Source organism: Clinocottus analis, unplaced genomic scaffold (genome assembly GCF_023055335.1).
Source record: "Clinocottus analis isolate CAN_PGR_092001 unplaced genomic scaffold, fCliAna1.0.p SCAF_6, whole genome shotgun sequence".
Taxonomy (NCBI): domain Eukaryota; kingdom Metazoa; phylum Chordata; class Actinopteri; order Perciformes; family Cottidae; genus Clinocottus; species Clinocottus analis.
Window position 1 is genome coordinate 20,698,312 of NW_027176218.1, and position 19,828 is coordinate 20,718,139.

Consider the following 19,828-nt stretch of genomic DNA (forward strand, 5'->3'; position numbering starts at 1 on the left):
GATCGACAGGCGGATCGGTGCGGCTGCAGCAGTAAAACAGGCGCCGTACCGGACCGTCTTGGTGAAGAGGAAGCCGAGTTGGAAGTCAAAGCTCTCCAGTTACTGGTCGCCTACGTTCCAACCCTCACCTATGGTCACGAACTCTGGGTCGTGACCGAATGAACGAGGTCGCGGATACAAGCAGCCGAAATGAGCTTACTCCGTAGGGTGGCCGGACTCAGCCTTAGAGATAGCGTAAGGAACCTTGGAGATAGGGTCAGGAACCTTAGAGATAGGGTCAGTATCCTTAGAGATAGGGTCAGGACCCTTAGAGATAGGGTCAGGACCCTTAGATATAGGGTAAGGATCCTTACAGATAGGGAAAGGAGCTTGGCCAACAGGAGGGAGGTTGGAGTCGAGCCACTACTCCTTCGTATCAAAAGGAGTCAGCTGAGGTGGTTCGGGCATCTAATTCAGATGCCTCCTGGACGGCTCTCATTTGAGGTTTTCCAGGCACGTCCAACTGGGAAGACCCAGGACACGCTGGAGGGATTATATCTCCCGGCTGGCCTGGGAACGCCTAAGGGTCCCCCAGAATGAGCTGGAAAATGTTACGGGTGAGAGGGAAGCCTGGGTCGGTCTGCTGGGCCTGCTGCCACCGAGACCCGACCCCGGATAAACAGCTGAAAATGGATGGATGGATGTATAAAAGTTTTTTTTTTGTTCCTTCTGCAGATTTATCTTGGGGCCTATTTGGTAACCACTGGATTGAACTACCTTACTGTATACAAAAAAATAAAACAGTAGTTTGCTTACATTCTTGCTTATATTTTCATTCACCAGTATTAACAATCTGATCATGTCTGAAACAACACATCAGTTATAGAAGCCATTTTTTCTGCATAATATTGGACATTCTGCTGATACTTCTTCCATTGCTTCCACCAGGTGGTGCCATAATAAGGATTTTTCAACTGAACATGTTTAAAAGTTATTTGGTCGTTATTTCTCTGTGAAAATAACTGTCTTTCCATATTCTCTGTCCTAATAGAAAAATCCCTCTCGGGACAAAAGCCTCAAATTGCTCTGCACCTTTTACTTGTACGGCATGATTAACCATGAGGTTTTGAGGTCTGCCAGAGAAGTCAGCAGCTTTTTTGACCAGAGCTTCTTTCAACGCCTGCAGCCCGTTGATGATGACCGCGGGCCTGGGACCGAGGAAAAGGCTGTAGACGTTACCATAGCGCTTGGCCAGCTGGGGACACAGTGACTGTCATGAATTATTATGAACAAGTTCATATTAGTAGAGAAAATTGAAGAGAAATTGTTCTAAGCACATATAAGATTCATTCACTTTTATAGATATTTCCTAAGCATCGCATTTTAAAGCACATTTTATTTCTCTGGATTTCAATAGAGTTAAATAATTGAGAATATGATACCAGAATAAGTCATTCTTAATTCATATTTTGAGTCATTCTGGGTGAAGAGTTGAGCTAATCAAAAGGGACTGACAGTCAGAACAATGGCAACATAACATGGTGTGCCTCTGGTGTGAAACAAATGCTAATAAAGAAATGACAATGAACAAAATCCATAATTTTCTCAATCCTTCCCTAAAACGATAGATTCATACAGACAACATAAATAAAGATGCAAACTTGGAATGAGATCCATTAAGGTTGTTTAAATCTTACATAATTCATCACGAGACATATTTAGCATGTACATATAGGAAGCAAGTATTTATCTTGGTAACATAATTCAACTTTACCCTCTCCATGTCAGCAATTGGGCTCTCCAGATTGAGCTGCAGCACATTTCCAAAGATGGGGATTGGTTGAGGGCCTGGAGGGAAATTTTTGGCCCTTTTAGTCGGAAAAAGGAGTAGGACGAGCAAAACAGCCGCGAAGAGTAGAGCCACAGATGCCAACATGCTGAAGCAGTGATTCTGATCGATTGACACTCTTTTTTACTCCTTCTCTGCAACTTTGCTGGCTTTACAAACACAACCAACCTTTGCACAGTCATGTGGTCTGCAGTGTTATTACACTGATTAGAGAAGATAAAGCAATTTAAACTTTAGTCCCAAATATTCTTTACTGGTCGTGCCCTAATTCTCACTCTTAAAAGATGTGATAAAACTAAAGATACTGTGATAAAAAAAAACACGACTCAAGCTAAAGCATTTTCAGGTAGACAAACAAAACACATAGAGACAAACACACAAGAGAACTACAAAATAAAATGACCATTGTGATGTCCCGAGAGGACAGGATCGTGAGGTGAGGCGTTGGTACACAAATGAAGACGACAGGCGAGGGTTTCTTTAACTCAAAGTTTCTGTATTTAGATTCTTCTTAACAAAAAGGTAAACTTAACTCCAACAAAAGTCGTTGTACAAAACAAACATAAATGCTTCAGTCTTCTCCTGGTTCATTGTCTTTAACAAAATATCAGAACTCTGCTGAGCTCCTGTCCTGTCTTCACCCTCACACCAGCTCTCTTCAGGCTCATCAGCCTCATCCCTTTCAGCTGTGCAGCCGCCTTGGCCTGCCTGCACTGCTGAGTGGGAATTGTAGTTTTTTCACTGGATGTCATGCTGGTTGTAGTCCCTGCTGCAACCACCGGGAAGGAATGAACCTCCCATTGATCACCATTCCTCTTATGACATCACACCATTAAAAAATAACATTGCCAGATTGAGGACCTGAATGTCAATCAGATAGAGACGGATGCCTTCTACTCAATCTTATTATCTTATTACTCAAAAGATTTATTTTATGTGCATCTAAATATATAAGGTGGTGTTAATGTTTCAAATGACTTTAAATGTTTTATTTTATTTTTTTATTCAGGTAAATTCAGGTAAGAAGGAAACTAAATTTAAAATTAAAAAAATAAAATAAAATAAAAACAAAAATTAAAAATGTAAAGAGGGAGGGGGGCGGTTCACTGTTGCTATAGGACATTAGTCTTTGGCGAGAGGATCTTGCAAAGAGTCATAGTAGTCTAGAAAAGGTCTCCATACTTTATCAAAGGTTTGGGACGAAGCTCCGAGAGTATATTTAATATTTTCAAGTGTCAGGAAGTACATAACATCTTTGACCCAGTGTGAGAATGATGGAGGGACACATTGCTTTCATTTCAAAAGTAACAAACGTCGAGCAAGGAGTGTTGTGAAGGCTACGACCACATTGGTTATGTTTGGAGCTCAGGTGCGGAGTTCCTCTGGTGTTAAGCCAAATAATGCGCAAGTTGGGTCCGGGTCAACTTGCGTTCCAAGCATTTCACTATAAGCTTTAAAAATACTTGTCCAAAAGGTGGATAGCTTCGGGCATAGCCAAAACATGTGCAGCAGGTCTGCTGGCCGGCCTCTACACCGAGGACACAGCGGACCAGAGCCAGGGTACATCTTTGCCAGTCTGGCGTTTGTGTAATGGGCCCTGTGTACCACATTTAGCTGTATCAAGGTGTGTTTAGCGGATGTAGATGATGTACATATCAAGTTTAAAATAGAGTCCCATTGGTCATGTGTTATAACCACTCCAAGATCTGAATCCAAGGAGTGTGGGTTGATGTCGTTAATGCGCTGGTAAGTTTGGGATATCAATCCTCTACTGTTTGGGTCCAATTCTAAGAGGCTGTCAACGTGAGATTTCATGGGCTTGTCCGTAAATGAATCAAATGTTTTTTTGTACAAAGCTCTTGATCTGCAAGTAGCGAAAAAATACGTTCTTTGGTTGGTCATAGTTTTGTGATAATTGGAAGAATGAAGCAAACGTGTCTTTTATGTATAAATTATGGATTGACTTGATCCCCTCAGCAAACCATGGATTTAATGCGTCATCTGTACAGGAGGGACTAAACGATTAGATTTAATGGGGGAGTGAGTGGAAGTTCCTTGTAGCCCAAAGTGTCTCCTAAACTGAGCCCATATTCCTATTGTGTAATTTACTATTATGTTTGTACTTAAGCTATTGCTAAGAGGGGGAAGGGCTGCACAGATCACTGAGCCGAGGTGGTGCAAGAGGTTGAATTCCATTTGTACCCAATCCGCCTTTTCTAGAATTGGCATGTCTTCAAACCAGTGAAGTAGCTTCTGGATATTGCATGCCCAATAGTAAAAAAGAAAGTTGGGTAAAGCTAAGCCTCCTGCACGCTTTGGTCTTCGGAGTTGAGTCTTGCTGATCCGACTAGGTTTGTTCCCCCATATGAAAGAAATTCTATTCTTATCAAGATCTATGAAAAAAGATTTTTTTTAATCAGCAATATTTTGAAAGATACATACATTTGGGTAATACTATCATTTCAACTTGGTTAACACGATAATGGTACCGAAGACCAATGAGTTATATCCTGTGACTCATTGGTCTTGGGGTAAAAGTTCCCTTTTTTGCAAATTTAGCTTATATCCTGATATTTTCCCAAACTGATTTGAATGTTTTAACCCAATTCTGTTCATGTGAGGGAGCCATTAACTACCTGTTGTCTTGTCTTTTTCCCCTTAGATTCAACCAATAAATGGTTTGAGAAATCTAAATATGTTGTGTTGCTAAAACAAACCATTCTAAATTGTAAGAAAGACAAAACACCAGAAAGAAAACACAAGCTATTGCACTTATTGCCAAACTTTGTGGTTGGCTACAAAATATGAGTTTAATGGTTTAAAATGAACTCAATTACACTTGTGCAACATAATGCAATCCCTGAGAACAGCCCCATAGTAAAACTACAGGATGTAGTTGGGACCTTTGTCACAATCACTCCAAGTGTTTAGTATTTATGTATGTTTTGGCATTTGGAGTTTAATGTATAGCCACAAAGAAATGACACGTTGGAAATACTAATTTGTTAATATTGCACTTTATTATTTATTGTTAAACTCATAAAAGCATCACCATAATGCACTCAAATATTACCTCAGACTTAAAACATACATTGTTTGCAGAAAGCCTCAATCATACCAATCCCATATAAAATGATTATATTTCAAAGAACATTAGTATGAAGAATTAAGCGCCAAATATATGAAAGCATGATATTTTAGGTAATTAATAAGTAAGTAAGTAATAAACTCAATGCATGTCCTTTGAATTAAAAGGCAGTAAGTTGTAATCATACATGTGAATCAAAAATTACAAAATTAAGTGACGAATTCCTGTCTATTCCTTCCAAAATGATTACAAATACTTGTCGAAAAATAAAACTGTTGTATGAAGTCACAACACTGTTTTTAAGCTTTGGTTGGATTTATGTAGACACAAATGCTTTGTTGAGGTTAGAGAAGCTTTTTTGGCATGGTTACAGTAATACACATGGTAATCAGGTAGTAGGTAACAACCGAGAGCCACAAAGCAAGCACTAATAGTGAATGGGTAAAATATTAGATATATTAAAATATTAGACACAGTACATTTAAAGCACATTACTTAACTTGAGCAGAAGTAATGTGGGCATAATCCCTTATTTGCATTGTTAGGTGTCATCGACGGCCTGTGGTCTGACAACCCATGTTGGTAATACATGTCGAAAACAGTTTTATTCTGAAAAGACGGCCATAAAAGAAATAGTTGGGAAAAAATGGACGGAAAAGGGGACATACTTGGACAACTTTCTACAAAGGTTCTTTGTCAAAGGCACTTTGAAAGGGATGAAGAAACAGTTAGAGGCTGAGGAAGCATACAGGTGAAGATAGCAGGCATAGACAGGGAGTTGGGATTACCACTGGACATGCTGCCCTTTGGGGTAATAAAACACCAAATTGATGAAATGGTAGTTTAGGGAGCAAGGTCGGCCATGTAGCTTAATGGTGTGCCCTATAGGCTGTACAAATCATACCAGCCTCAAGGGTGATGCAGCTGCTGAAGTGTCAATAACTATTGAGAACAAGTTGATAGACATTGCATGAGTAGACCTATTCCCACAGTGCTGTGTCGGCACTAAAGAAAGGCCCAGTACCCTAAAATTCTGGTATTGAAGAAGGCTGTATTTCTTTAAAACAATTTAAATTGTCTTGGGTCAGGATTCAGTGATAGTGCCCTCAGATAGTTGATCTGATAAACAGCGTGCTCTCAAAAGCAACAGAAGTTATAGTTTGTTTAGTGGTAGCAATGTGAACAGTGAAGGCCACATGATAGGCAGCACAACATGTTGTTGGCTTATTGGTCATCCATTAATTCGGTGTCCTCAGTTGGACTTTCATGCGATAAGGCTTGGGAGTCAGAGTGACTCCATACATTGGAGTGTAGTCTGGCTCTCCTGCATCCTCAGGCCAGGTGAACTTAAACTTCCTCAGCAGCGTCACCATGATGAGGAAGAGCTCCATACGAGCCAGACCCTCTCCGAGACACATACGAGGACCTGGGACATAATAAAAGACCTCATAGTCATTGTTAGAAAAATTATACCCGACACCAAGTGTAAAATCATCAATCAGGTCATTTATTTTTGCGAGAAGGAGGAAAGTCTGTCTTTTATTCAGTGTGCCAAACAGTAACGGGAGGAAATGGTGAAGGTCTGAACCGGCCCAAACCAGTTTCTTATCTTCCCCAGAAACAGGCATCAGTGCGTTTACGTGACGGTATTAATTTGAATTTTGCTTTAGTCGGACTATGCTATCTTTCGGGGCAACTGCTATTATCCTAATATACATGGCAGTGAATAAATCGAATCGTTGTCTGAAAGCATGTCATATCCGATACGATAGGTGGCGCTGTTTTCATTACATGTCGTGGTGATACAGCCATCTCCGCTTGACCTCTTCACTCGCTAGCTTCGGTGGTTGTCGGGGAGCTAGCGGAGAGCAAACAGGAAACTAGCAGCAGCGCTAGCTGGCTACATCAGGGAGCTAGCGGGGACACCCACCGAATTGTAGTATCGTCTTGTAACCCGACTTTTACGTTTGTTTGTTTCTGCCGGCCGTGACAACTTATCGTCTCTTTCGACTTCCCGGTTACAACCTGGAAGGGAAGGAGGGAGGAGGCGGCGGGATCTTGAGCATGCGCAAAGGCGTATAGTCCAATTCCTATTCGATTCAGCGTTTACATGCAGCGTTATTTGAATTATCAATCGAGTCGGATCGAGTTATCCAGGGGTGTTAATCGGATCGTAGTCGGACCGCAATTATTCGAACAAAGATGTTTACATGAACGGGATCATTTGATTAAGCCAGTAATTCGAATGCATGTAACCTCACTGAGTGTTTGATTTAACCCACCCTCTCTGTGCATGGTTATGCTTTTTTTTTCATGCTCACAAACCTCCACTACTTTGTCTCCTCTACTAGAGTCTGAGAGCCATAGACCTTGAGCAATAAAAGCTCCACTGAAGTGAAACAGGCTCCCAGTTTCAGTCCAGGAGACAGACATTATCTCCACATTTAAGGGTAAGCTTCTGACTTTCCTCTTCAGTAACGCTATCTGCTAGGGTTAGCTCAGGGTTGCCTTTGACCAGTCCCTAGTATTGCTGCTTTAGGCCAAGACAGCAACAGGACTTTCTAGATTACGCGTTTTTTCTTCATTATAAGGTAACTGACTTGACTAGAATTGGCACATACCTGCAGAGAAAGGCATGAAGGCCTCTGGTTTGACAAACTCTCCCTGGTCATTGAGGAAGTTTTCAGGGTTGAATTCATTTGGGAATTTCCATAGTCCCTCCTCATTCAGCACTGAAGAAAGGTTGGGGATGATCAGTGTACCCTATAGAGAAAATAAAGCAAAAGAGGAAAGGGCAAAGAGAACTTTTTTAAGAGCATAACATTAACTGAAGAAAAAGGAAATAGAACCAACACAAAGTGATATAGGACATTACCATGATGGTGATGGGGTGCAATGCACAGTGGCACGAGTGGTGAGTATGTTTCATAGTTTGCTGGCACATACATATTATTGATTATGAGTATCGAGCTATCCCCTCTACTTACAACTGAGGTGGCACATGTGTGTCTCAGGACCTCTAGTTAGTGGTGAGCTTGCGAGCTGGCGACATAGTAAACTAGTCACAGCTGAATGGTAAATGGACCTGTACTTGTACAGCGCTTTTCTAATCTTCCAACCACTCAAAGCGCTTTAACACTACATGACATCATTCACCCATTCACACACTGATGGGAGGAGCGACCATGCAAGGTGCCACATCAGTATTATCAACCATTCATATACATTTATACACCGTAGGCGCAGCTACAGGAGCAATTTTAGGGTTAAGTGTCTTGCTCAAGGACACATCTACATAGGCTAGCAGCCCCGGGGATCAAACCACCAATCCTCTGATTAAAAGACAATCCTGCTCACCTCTGAGCCAGGAAGTGCCAGCAAACTATGACACTCGTGCCACTGACGGGCATTGCCCCCATCACCATCACCATCATGTTGTGTCCATTTCCCTTTTCTGTTGAGAAGATAACTGAGACTTTTTTTTAGTTTTGAGGCACTCCTAGCCTTTCAGTGTCATTTAATAATGTGTTGTAAAGCATATAATCTTCCCTTATCGACTAGTAACTACCTGAATTAATCATGAATTGCAGTATTAAAACACATTTATAAAGCACATCTTAGCCATTAGTGCATCATTCATAAGCTCTTAATATTTGGTTTGTAACATATATTACCTAATTCACAAATGGGGACTCTATCATTTATAAAGTATGAAAACACAATTTTTAAATGCATAATAGTAAAACCTATTAATGAAGAATAAAACATGTATTACTGTGTTTATGAAATGCATACTAATGAGTTAATAATGAGTGTTAACGTTGGAACAATTCTTTATAAATGGTGAACTAAATGTTCTCATGCTTTACTAATGCTAAATAGTGTGTAGTTTTTGACTTGTATTTAAACTTTTATTTAACCAGGAAAGCCCCATTGAGATTAAAAATCTCTTTTTCGAGGGAGACCTGGACAAGACAGGCGGCAGCGTAAAAAAAACACATAGTTACAGACAGAAAACATAGAACAAGACAAGTTAAAACAGTCAATTTAAAAAACATTTGCATTTTGGGGAAGCTGCCTATAATTTTTTATTCTCGATTTAAAAGCGATCAGTGGTAGCAGTTCTTTAAGCTTTAAAACATTCTTCAACATATTCCATGTTGAGGGGGGCAGAGTACAAAAAAGTCCTTTTTACCATTTCGGTTCTGGCATTCGGGACAGTGAGCATAAAAAAGACTGTTTTAAGACACTTCTCTGCATGATGAAAACACACATGTAGTTTGGGAGCAAGCCTTATAAATAAAAGTGTACCAATGACAGAGCCTCCGGGTGGCCAAAGCAGGCCATCCCACCCGAGAGTGAAGTCACAGTGGTGAGTCAGAGCTTTACGGTTTAAAATGAACCGCAATGAAGCATGGTAAGCTGCGTCCACCCTACGAAGACAGCGAGCAGATGCATACACATATAAAAGATCACCGTAGTCCAACACAAGCAAAAAAGTAGCAGCAACTAATCGCTTTTTAACATTATTTGAAAAGCACAGCTTATTTCGAAAATAAAAACCCAGTTTTAACCTGAACTTTTTCACGAGGTACTGTACATGTGGCTGAAAAGTGGGGGAGTCGTCAATTAGGATGCCCAGATATTTATAAGGGTCAACATAGGTAATAGTGACAGTTTAGGTAAGACCAGTTGCATCGTACCTTGGGGATGGAATATCCCATGAGCTCTGTGTCTTTAGTCGTACAGTGGAAGACGCTGAGTGGAACAGTGTTGGCTACCCTCTGCACTTCATGGATCACGGCCTGGATGAAGAAAGAGTTAGATATCATGTTCCCATAATTTACCTGAGTGGGGCCTCCAGGAAAAACAATGCCACTGAAGTTCAGCCACAAAAACAGACCAGCAATATGCTGACACAAGATGGAGGTCATTTTAAAGCAATGATTACAACGAATCTACCCCAAGGACGTACCCCACCGTAAAGAGATTGATTTAAAAAAAAAATATGAATGACCCCTACCATGTATGATCTGCGTGTACTCATGAAATAAAAGTGAAATAATACAAAAAGTGATGATTTACCTGCATGTAGGGCATATTGTTTCGGTCCTCAGAACTGGCCTGTTCCTTCCCCCCCAACACCTCGTCTATCTCCTGCTGACAACGCTCTGAGAGAAACAGCAGAGATAATAATATAAGTTGGTACAATTGGATTGTGAAGACAAAAACACTGGGAACAATGTAATTGAGAGTGGATGAAACGTAAACCTAATCAAGGGAGGAAGTTAATGAATCCTGATGTGTGGTGTCCCTGATGAAGTAAATAAAGTAGGGAAATGATAGAAAAGGCCTTTTTCAACTTATTGACCTAACAGTCCTCTCATTAATTTTGAAAAGTGGATTTCACGAGTGGAACTGACAGTCTTCAGTTAATTTTATTAGTAGAAGCTAAATAAGGTTAGTTCTCTAAATGTGTGCTCACTGAAAGTCGCTCTCTCTGCTGTAGCCTGAACAATGCAGAGATTCATATTTGACCAACAATGACATATTGGTCAATTTTCCCAATCCATAACATAAATACAAGTTGTGTGTATATGGCTCCCTTGAACTTTGATCAAGAAATTTACAGAGCAAAAAAAACCTAAACATTTCACTTCTCTGGTTTCCATTACTGCACTTTTCTTGTGATTTACCGTCTGACATACCCAACAATACCAATACATCAGTCGGTTTCTCATCATTATTTTTTCATTTCAAGCAAAGATGCTTTTTGAAGAGAAAGATACTTAAAAAGACCAACAGAGTGAAATTTGTCTCTCAGAAAAAGCACTTGCTGATTACATTACAACATTTCCACGCAGGTAGTTAGCAGCTAGCTGGGCAGGCAGCTACTATGAGAAGCACAGGCGTTACTAATCACAATGTCAACGGCCCTGAACCTAAATCAGCTGAATTCAGCCATCATTCATTTCATTTTTTACTGCTGTACTTTACTACTGTGACACTCCAAAGTGTCTTATGTGAAAGAGGCTGCCTTCTGACAGAAGATTGTAGCTTAGCAAACTTTAACACCGTCTGTCTAAGGACCAGCTCTTTGGTCTTGCAAGAATCCTGGCAGGGTAAAGAGTACCAGATCACTACTGTGCTTTCTAGAATTTGTGGAAAAGAAACCTTTACTGCAAGAATATGGGATGACTGAGCTAATGCTATGACTTGCACTATAGTATTCTTAGGCTAAACCCCAAATTTCTCCCGAAGGCTGTGCCATAATACATGAGTTTAAATCCTGATGGGCAAATGGCACCTTGCATGGCGGCGCCTGCCATCAGAGAGTGAATGATTTGTGAATGTTGAGGTGGAGTGTACAGCGTTTTAAGTGATTGAAGGAATAGAAAGGCGCTATATAAATATGAGTCAGTTTTACACAATAGACATGACATCATCCACACATAAAATAACATTTCAGTTTCTGACTTTCACAGAAAGTATTCCTGCATGAACAATCTAAGGATGAATAGATGCAATTTTTAGATGGCAAGACAACGAACAGTCATTATGTGCATACCTTGTATGTGTGTGTAGTTCGCAAGGTAGAGGAAACCAGTAAGTAGGGTGTTGGAAGTAGTGTCAGTCCCAGCAAAGTGAAGATCTAGGATGAACATAGTCAGCAGTTCTTCTGAAAAGGAGGACTGATCAACATCTGCCTAAAGAGAGGAGAATGTTTTTTTTAGAATAAGGGTGGTCAAACCTTTATTGTAGGCCATATACTGAAAAATATCCCGAGTTACGAGCTAAACAATAGTAGTTTTCAACTACTGCAAGAAAGTCAGTGGTTATGGGCCATAAAACCCCTTCAGCCATATCTCTACTTACATTTCTGTGAATAAGGGCTGCTGAAATCCTGTAATTTCCCACTTAAGGATTAATAAAGAACTATCTTATCTTATCTTCTTATTAAAATAAGGTTCTATAAAGCACTACTAACATTTAACTTTTCACATAAAAGCCAGGCTGAACGTGCCAAATGTTAGTTTCGAAGTGGTCAGTAAAATATTACGATGCAAACGTCAGATGTATGTCATGGTTTGAGTTTTGTTTCCTGTTTTATTTTGTAGTCTTGTGTCCTCTGTGTCTCTGCACTTCCTGCCCTGGTGATTGTCTGTCTACCTGGTTCCCGGTTGTGTATTCCCTCTTGTATTTAAACCCTATTTGTCTCCTGTCTCCTTGTCGGTTTGTACTGTGTAATTGTGTTTCCTTTGTGTTCCTTCGCTTTCTGAAGCTTTCACACTTCCCATCCAATTGGTTCGCTCATGGGCAGAAGCTTCATGACGCTTCATTTGCTCTACTGCGCCACCAAGTGGACAAAAACAGACATATTCATCATAACGACACCGTGTGTGAAGCTTTGAATTTAATAAATGAACGAATGATGTTTGTGATGCCAATTACATCAATTATTAACTTATTAATAGTGTGTCTGTCTTTATGATATAATGGCTGGGTCAAAAGGGGAAGTGGCGACAAGTTGAGTGGAGAGTTGTGATGTGACTCTGGCTCAGTGGTTAGCATACCCGTCTTTCCATGAGAGGGTCGGTGGTTTGAGCCCGACATCCGCAAGTCCATGTTGATGTGTCTTTGAGGGAGACACTTAACCCAGAGCTTCAGCGTATATAGCTTGAATCTAAGTTGCTTTTAATGAAAGCTTCAGCTAAATGTAAGGTACGTTTTATTCATTTTTCATGAAAATAAGAACTTTCCCACAGCTTTCCCACAGCTTTTTGAGACAAGTTCTCCTGCTTTATAAAATAGCCTTTCACAGACACAGATGAAGCTGGTTACAGAGAGGAAGGGGGGAAATCCATTGAGTTTCGCTGCCCCTTGTATTTTGAGTCACGCAGCAAACCCACAAACTGTTTTCTGAATCAGTCACGAGGCTTCGAACGTCACCACGTACGCCATTGACGCAAGCCTCGGTACGCGCTTCACCAAAATCTACTTGAATTACTCGACACGCGCTTCGAAGCCTCAACACAAAAAGGACACATCACTAGTTTTGGAGTACCCTTTTCCTTTTTTGTTGGAATAAAATATTATTTGAACTGTTTTATGGCATTTGGGACATACTACCGCCATCCCCTGACAACGTAAACCTTTCATTTATTGTCAGTTATTCACTCAGTTTCCAAACTTGTTTTGTGTTTTAGGATTCACCTTATCCAGCCGCTCCAGATAACAGTCAACCAAGTCTCGTGGTTCTCCAGGGACTCTCGTCTTCTTGTGCTCATTCATCCAAGAAATCGCAAGTTTCTGACAAGTCTGAAAAATATTCAAGTCAACAGTCATAATATTGTATTTTCCTTTTTTTCCCCCCCATTGATAAAATCAATGTGTTTTGTTTGAGGTGCAGTGAGAGTACCATTATTATACATTCACACATATATAGATAGAGATATAAAGATAAAGATATATATATACTTAGATAGATATAAACATACCTCCACATTCTTAAAGGCCTTTCTGAAGGGCAGCGGCAGGTTTCGAATCATGGGAAAAGAGTCATAAAGCTGTTTAAAAAAGAAAAGATGTATCTTTAGTTGATTTAAACCACACAGGGTTTGGCATCCTGGCATGAAATGCTCTGAACAAATGGTTTTATCTTCAAATATAGGATAAGAGTCTGTGCTTACCTAGAAAAAAAGCTCATTCATGTCTGTGAGGCCAGATAAGTAAGTCTGTTAGGCTGTATGAATGAAAAGTTTGAGGGAGAGACAATCTAAAGCTTATCCAATGTGCCAATTGCCGATGTGTCATGACGGGGAGAGCACTCATAACAATGCGTCCTTTCCAGTCGTTTTCAACCTAGGCCTTCAGGACCAACCCTAGATAATTTGCTTCATCCTCTGTATAAGAAAAGCAACGTGAAGAGGTCATTTACACACAGATGGGGGTTTATTGTCTACAGGAGAGCATTTGGTTTAAGGAACAAAGGGAACGGCTGGACCACCTGTGGTCTGGGGAACTTCCTCCTGTTCTTACCAGGACAGGAGGGGGATTCCTATTTGCATTTCAACTGCTGCAGAAGTGAGGAGACTTTACATGCATGGGGTTTCTGGAGGATGACTGTAGCTCAGAATAGAGAATTCCTGTTGCACTGTAACCTGAAGAACTGAATAACAAATTCCTTCCAAGTCGAATATGTTGTTAGCAAACACAGGAGGGCGGAGTGAGGACTTCAGGTACCGGAAAACAGGAATGTTATGGAGCCAACTTCAAAACCTACGCCAAAGAGAGACTCTACCCCTGTGGGAGTCTTAAGGCTGAATTATACTTCTGCAACTCCAACTCCGGCTGGCCATGCAGTCGGATTGACGGACTCGTTTTGATTTTTAGTTCAACTGCGTTTTCCATACGCCAGACCAGCAGGTGGCGCAACGGCCGTTTAGAGTCGACCTGCACACCGACGTTCACCGATATCTCCCTCCAGGAATTCACCTCCATCTGCGTGTCCAGACGGGTTTTATAAATGCTCATATTTGCGGACCTCTTGAGCCAAACGTTCTTCAACGGGATCCATTGTTTGTGTTTCTGCTGTGGCTTTTAAAAACAGCGGTATCATGCTATAAAACCGGAAATGCGAGACTCAGAAAGGATGTGGTTAGCAGACCAATCACAGCCTTGTGGGCTTGCGTAGCTTTGACGGATAGTCAGAAATTTGGGGTGACGCACACAAGCACGCAAAATGGCCGATTTGACCACGCAAGGTCGGCCATGCGTGTCTTGCGTGCTTGCGTCTCTGCGTAAAACCCGAGTATAAATCAGCCTTTAGCCAATCGCATGCCACAAATTTGAACCAATGAGGTGAATGAGCCCAATGGCTGAAATGTTTAAAACCAGATTGTTAGATGCCTGTGAGGGGGTCCTCATGAGTGGAAGCGAGACAGTAAGTCTGTGGGGCGGAAGCTCAGAGACCCTGATACTGTATCACCATTTAAACTTTAATTAAACCGTTATATTATAACTCATTGAGTTCTGGACCTTTTCTCCACACAAGCACCCAGGAATCTTGGACATATTTAACAATGGCGTCTACGGTAAACAGTATACCTGCTAACTATCAGCCTGCTAAAGTTAGCTTTGAGCACCACTGACCCTAAAACGGACCCTGGCTTCGCTGAAGTCTGATGCTGATATTTCAGAGCCAGGTGTTAAAGCAGAAACATGCCTTTGACTCACCATAGCCCATGGTCCATTGGCTATCTTAGCATTCTCAGTAAAGCATTGAACAATCACTCGGATGACCTCCTCATCATACTCGTAGCGTTTTCCGAACAAAACCTGGCAGATGATGTTGGAGGCCGCATTGTGAAACATAATTCGAGGACTCATGGATTTGCCTGTAAAATAAATAATGTTGACAAACTTACAACACAGTAATGTGCATGAATGCATTAAACAAACAAACAACAGGAAACTACCAATGAAGAAGCAAAACTCAACATTGAACCTTAATGGAAATGTGTGATTGGGACATTTTTCCACATTGGGACATTATTTAACAATAGAGTATTAGTAGAGTATTTGTGCTGCTCAGAAGTCAGTGTCACTGATTAAAGTGAACCCAGTCAGCCATAGAAGGACCGGAGGCCCACAGATGACATACCAATGCTCTTCTCCAGCGCGTCCATGGTGTATTTTATCTCTTCATGGATCCTCTCCTCCATGCTATCTTTCCCCATACCAAAGTTCCTCAAGTTCATCAGAGCAAAGCGACGTTGATCCTTCCAACTCGTACCGTAATCTGCCAGAATCAGTCCTAAAACAGGCAAAGTGGCACAAAAAAGCAAATGGTTTGAGCTTAAAATAGAAATGTCTCAAGATACCCCATCCACTATGATGATAGCAGTGTTTTTCCAGAGCTCATCTACTTTTCCAGCCTGCCTGTGTGCTTCTTCAAAACTAGTGTTTTTGCTTGTCACTCTTTTGCCAAACATTGAAGTTCCATGTCAACACAAAGTATTCCATTTAAACGATTCCTCCTCACCATTTTAAACCCAATAAGAATTATTATTATCTTATTTGTTTCCCAACAAAATAATCACAGAGCAATGGATAACTACAAATTGTGTGTATATTTTGTCTGGAATTATTGATAAATAATAGCAATACAAACTAAGCAAAGGTTGTGGTAGTTGGACTGATTTTGAATGTTGTGCACGGAAAGTGCTTCCCCGGCCAAAGGTATTAAATGAAGTCACACTTTTAAAAGAAGAAAAGAGGAGCAGCATGTTTTTTTTCAAAAAGACTCATGCTTAGAATAATATATAGAGCTGCTTAACGTGTGAGTGGGCAGCTGCTTTTCTAAAAGACTTCTACAGGATGAGTGCAGACAAGTTTGTTGACTGATTAATTGCCTGGTGAGATGATATGTTTTTGATTATGGGAGAGGATAAGTAAGCCGCAGCCCTACCTCCTTTTCTCTGGCGAACTGAATGGTATTCTGTAACATAACATATGCTCGTTCCCCTCTTTTGGAGATGAGGTTTGCTGCCAAACAAAACACAGCTGCTCGGCTTTACACGAACACTGGAAGGCAACAACATATCAGCCCTGTTTTCGCCTTCTGGCTACCAGTATGATTTTTGATTTGATTTACAGGTTCAATTGATTGCTTTTAAAGCACTTTGTGGTTCTACTTCTAGTTATATTGCTAAATTACAGCGCCCCTATGAGGCAGAGCATTCCACTCAGAGATACTAGGTGACTGTCACTTCTAGCCCAGGTGCTTGCTTCTCCTTTTTCACCATTGTTTTCACCATGTTGCAGCATGCACCTGTGGAGAGGCCACCCATTTCCACTTCCTGCGATAATACTGGCAATACAAACTTTAACTGCAGCATGAGAATTATTTTAACATAATATATAGTATAATGCTGATAACTGTCCCATCCCTATTGAGTAATTGTAATTATCTGTGAGGAGGAGCAAAATAAGCGTTTCATTGTATAGAATAACTGTCTGTTATCTGTGCACATGACGGTAAAAACATCTTGAATCCTGAAGAGATGCAATCTGCAGAATGTCAGATTGCTGAGCAAAGTGGAAGATACATTCCTCTTTGAAACATCATGTCTGTCCTACCTTTCCTCTGGGTGGTGTCATTGACGAACAGGTCTTGGGGTCTTCCAGCAAAATCAACGGCCTTGGTCACTAAAGCCTCCTTAATGGTCTTCATCCCATTGATGACTACTGCTGGTTTGGGACCGAGAAATACGCTGTAGACATTTCCATAAGTCTTCCTCAGCTGGAAAAGAAACAAATGAATAAACATGTCAATGTTTTAAATTATATATATATATATATATATATATATATATATATATATATATATATATATATATATATATATATATATATATATATATATATATATATATATTCACTTCCAGCCAACGCCAGGATCTCAGAGATCTCCTTGCAAGTATTTTATTGTCTGTAGGTTAGACTCTGACCATATGCATGCATGGCCTGTGCCACTATAGCTGACTATGGTCAAGTAGCTAAGTACACAGGCCTTCAACTCTGGTTAGCTACTATGTCAGTATTTGCCTGTTGTGAATACACTTTACCCAAGAAGCTCGCCTTTCAGTGCAAATCATTTAGTGCACATGTTTTTATTTTACACTTGCAGCCGATAGGTGTCCTTCATAATCTCAAAGTACAATAGTACAGCTACTTTTAAATCTATTACTATCGGGAAAGACAGCAGAGTTGTTTCACATATCAGTAATTAAACATTGTGGACACATTTTAAGCACCAAAGATAGTGACTACATCAATACAATAACAAGTTAATGCATCGCAAGAGCATCATGATTCCTTTCAGCAAACGTCTCACCCTCTCAAAGTCCTTCAGGGGGTTCTCTAAGCTCAGCTCCAGTATGTTCCCCAGTATCGGCAGGACTGGGGGACCGGGTGGAAAGTTCTTGGGCCTCCGGGATTTGAGTTGAATGATGATGAAGACAACGCTGACCAACAGCAGGATGATTGACACAAACATGGTGGAATGGACTGAAGAGAAGAGCTGATCGACTTTGCTGTCAGAGTGTAGCTCCGTCGCTCTCCACCTCTGGTTGTACTTTGCTCACCTGTATGAAAAGGGTGTGTGGGAACGTCAAACAGAAACAGGTCCAACACTTTAGGAGACATACATTCTGGCAGGCTTTAGCTTGAATTGTCCACTAAAATATTAGTTTACATGTTGCTAATTTAGTTCCATAGTTTGCCGCAAAAGCCAGCTTATTGTCATAGAGCTGAAGAAGGCTAATTAGTTGCAACCAGCTATGGAATGTGACCAAGTACATTTATTTATTTATACATATTTAAGCCACTTCCTAATTTTACTCCACTACGTTTTAGAGGAAATGATTGCATGTTTTTTTTTTTTTTTTTTTTGCATTCAGATTTCTGCTTACAAAACATATAAACGTCCTATGATTTTTTTTTTTTTTTTTATAAATAATGTGTCATGCAAAAGACTCCAACTACTGTATAGTTTACAATTTCTCAAATATGCTCATGTTTTTTTTCTTTTAATTGTTTTAGTAATTTCAAATGAATTTATTTGATTTCTTTTGTCAATTTTGAGATTTGCACTGCATGAGAAATAAACAATCTAATCATACACATCGTTTATAATAACGACCGACTTCGACTGTTGTGTATTATTACTGTCTGCAGAGATATTCGTTTTACTTTGAATACTACATTGTTCACAGTATTCATCGCGCAAAAGCATATTAGTCACATTTGGAATGTGAGACTTTTACTCTGTCGTTTTTAATAGTGTGGGTCACTTTTACTTAAATGATCTGAATACTCCCATCCTGGCCACAGCACTCTGCACACAACCTCCAGCTACTACTAACAACATCGCGCTCCGTTCGTTACGAAGATGGAGAAGTTAGTGGTGAAGCGAACAACTATCCCAAACAACCGCTTGGTCTTCATCCTCTGGAGTGTTTGCTTGTAAACCCTAAAATAAAGCATATATCTCACCTTAGCGTCGCTGCCTGCTCGTTAACGTGTGGTCTGGTCTCAATGAGGGGAGCTGAGGATAACAAAACACTCCTTATAAGGGGAAGGCTGCTCAACAGGCAACGACTGTTTCCATGTGATTATATAACAATCGCCTCTACACTTGAACTACAACCAGCAGTGCATGTAGATTTAGGGCGTTGTCCGACTTCCAGACTATACAACACAAAGACAATGTGTGTGAAGGGATTTGCTCAGATTAGATGCTCAGATATCACTAGCAGGTGAAAGGGGAACACCTTGTGGTGCTCAATAAATTAATATATATATATTTTTTTAAAAGCCATCATTAGTTGGATTCAGACAATTATGTTTTTCTGAAAACGTATAGTAGCGACCCTGCGTTCAGGAAAGCTACGAGACGTTGTCTTGCTTATTGTGTGATTTATTCTGCTGTCGGCAGCAGCCCGCGCCAAAACAACAAGAAACACTGTGAACTCCTCGCTCCATGTTTCACCTCTGCTCCAGGTCACAGACTCTCCCTGCCTCTTGCAGCAACACACACACACACACACACACACACACGCACACACAAACGCACGCACACACCCTGCCTCACTCGCTCTACCAGTCACATGCACGCCCATGTGTCCCACCCACTCTCACAGGAAGCCACGATGATTGACACGACCCACCGCCACCCAGCTCGTGTGACCTTCAATGACCTCCTAAACCGAGTAATTGCAATAACACATAACTTCTTATGCCCAACAATAACAATTATAACATAACAACTTAATATAACATGTACTTAGTGTAACCTACCCTAAACAGGTTCTTTAATAGAGTGACTATTTTTTTGAAAGCTTTTATGT

At 40.6% G+C, this 19,828-nt stretch overlaps 1 protein-coding gene across 1 annotated transcript; it reads right to left on the bottom strand.

Moving 5' to 3' along the window:
- Positions 1-4,847: 4,847 nt before the first annotated feature.
- On the bottom strand, positions 4,848-19,057 carry LOC137803864 (cytochrome P450 2F2-like). Its single transcript, XM_068602673.1, has 12 exons — positions 18,975-19,057; positions 17,815-18,064; positions 17,058-17,220; positions 15,580-15,732; positions 15,153-15,313; positions 13,415-13,483; positions 13,131-13,235; positions 11,485-11,623; positions 10,002-10,087; positions 9,620-9,721; positions 7,538-7,679; positions 4,848-6,342 (listed from the first exon to the last, which is right to left on the bottom strand). The coding sequence occupies exons 2-12, from the start codon at positions 17,974-17,976 to the stop codon at positions 6,155-6,157; spliced, it is 1,470 nt and encodes a 489-aa protein (XP_068458774.1). The 5' UTR covers positions 17,977-18,064; positions 18,975-19,057; the 3' UTR covers positions 4,848-6,154.
- Between the last annotated feature and the right edge of the window lie 771 nt (positions 19,058-19,828).

Excerpts from the sequence above, each read along its gene's own strand:
- LOC137803864 (XM_068602673.1), bottom strand. The coding sequence starts at position 17,976 with ATGTTTGTGTCAATCATCCTGCTGTTGGTCAGCGTTGTCTTCATCATC. Across the intron at positions 10,088-11,484 it reads GAACTACACACACATACAAG|AGCGTTGTCAGCAGGAGATA; the intron begins GTATGCACATAA and ends TGTTTCTCTCAG. Across the intron at positions 6,343-7,537 it reads CTTCATGCCTTTCTCTGCAG|GTCCTCGTATGTGTCTCGGA; the intron begins GTATGTGCCAAT and ends ATTATGTCCCAG.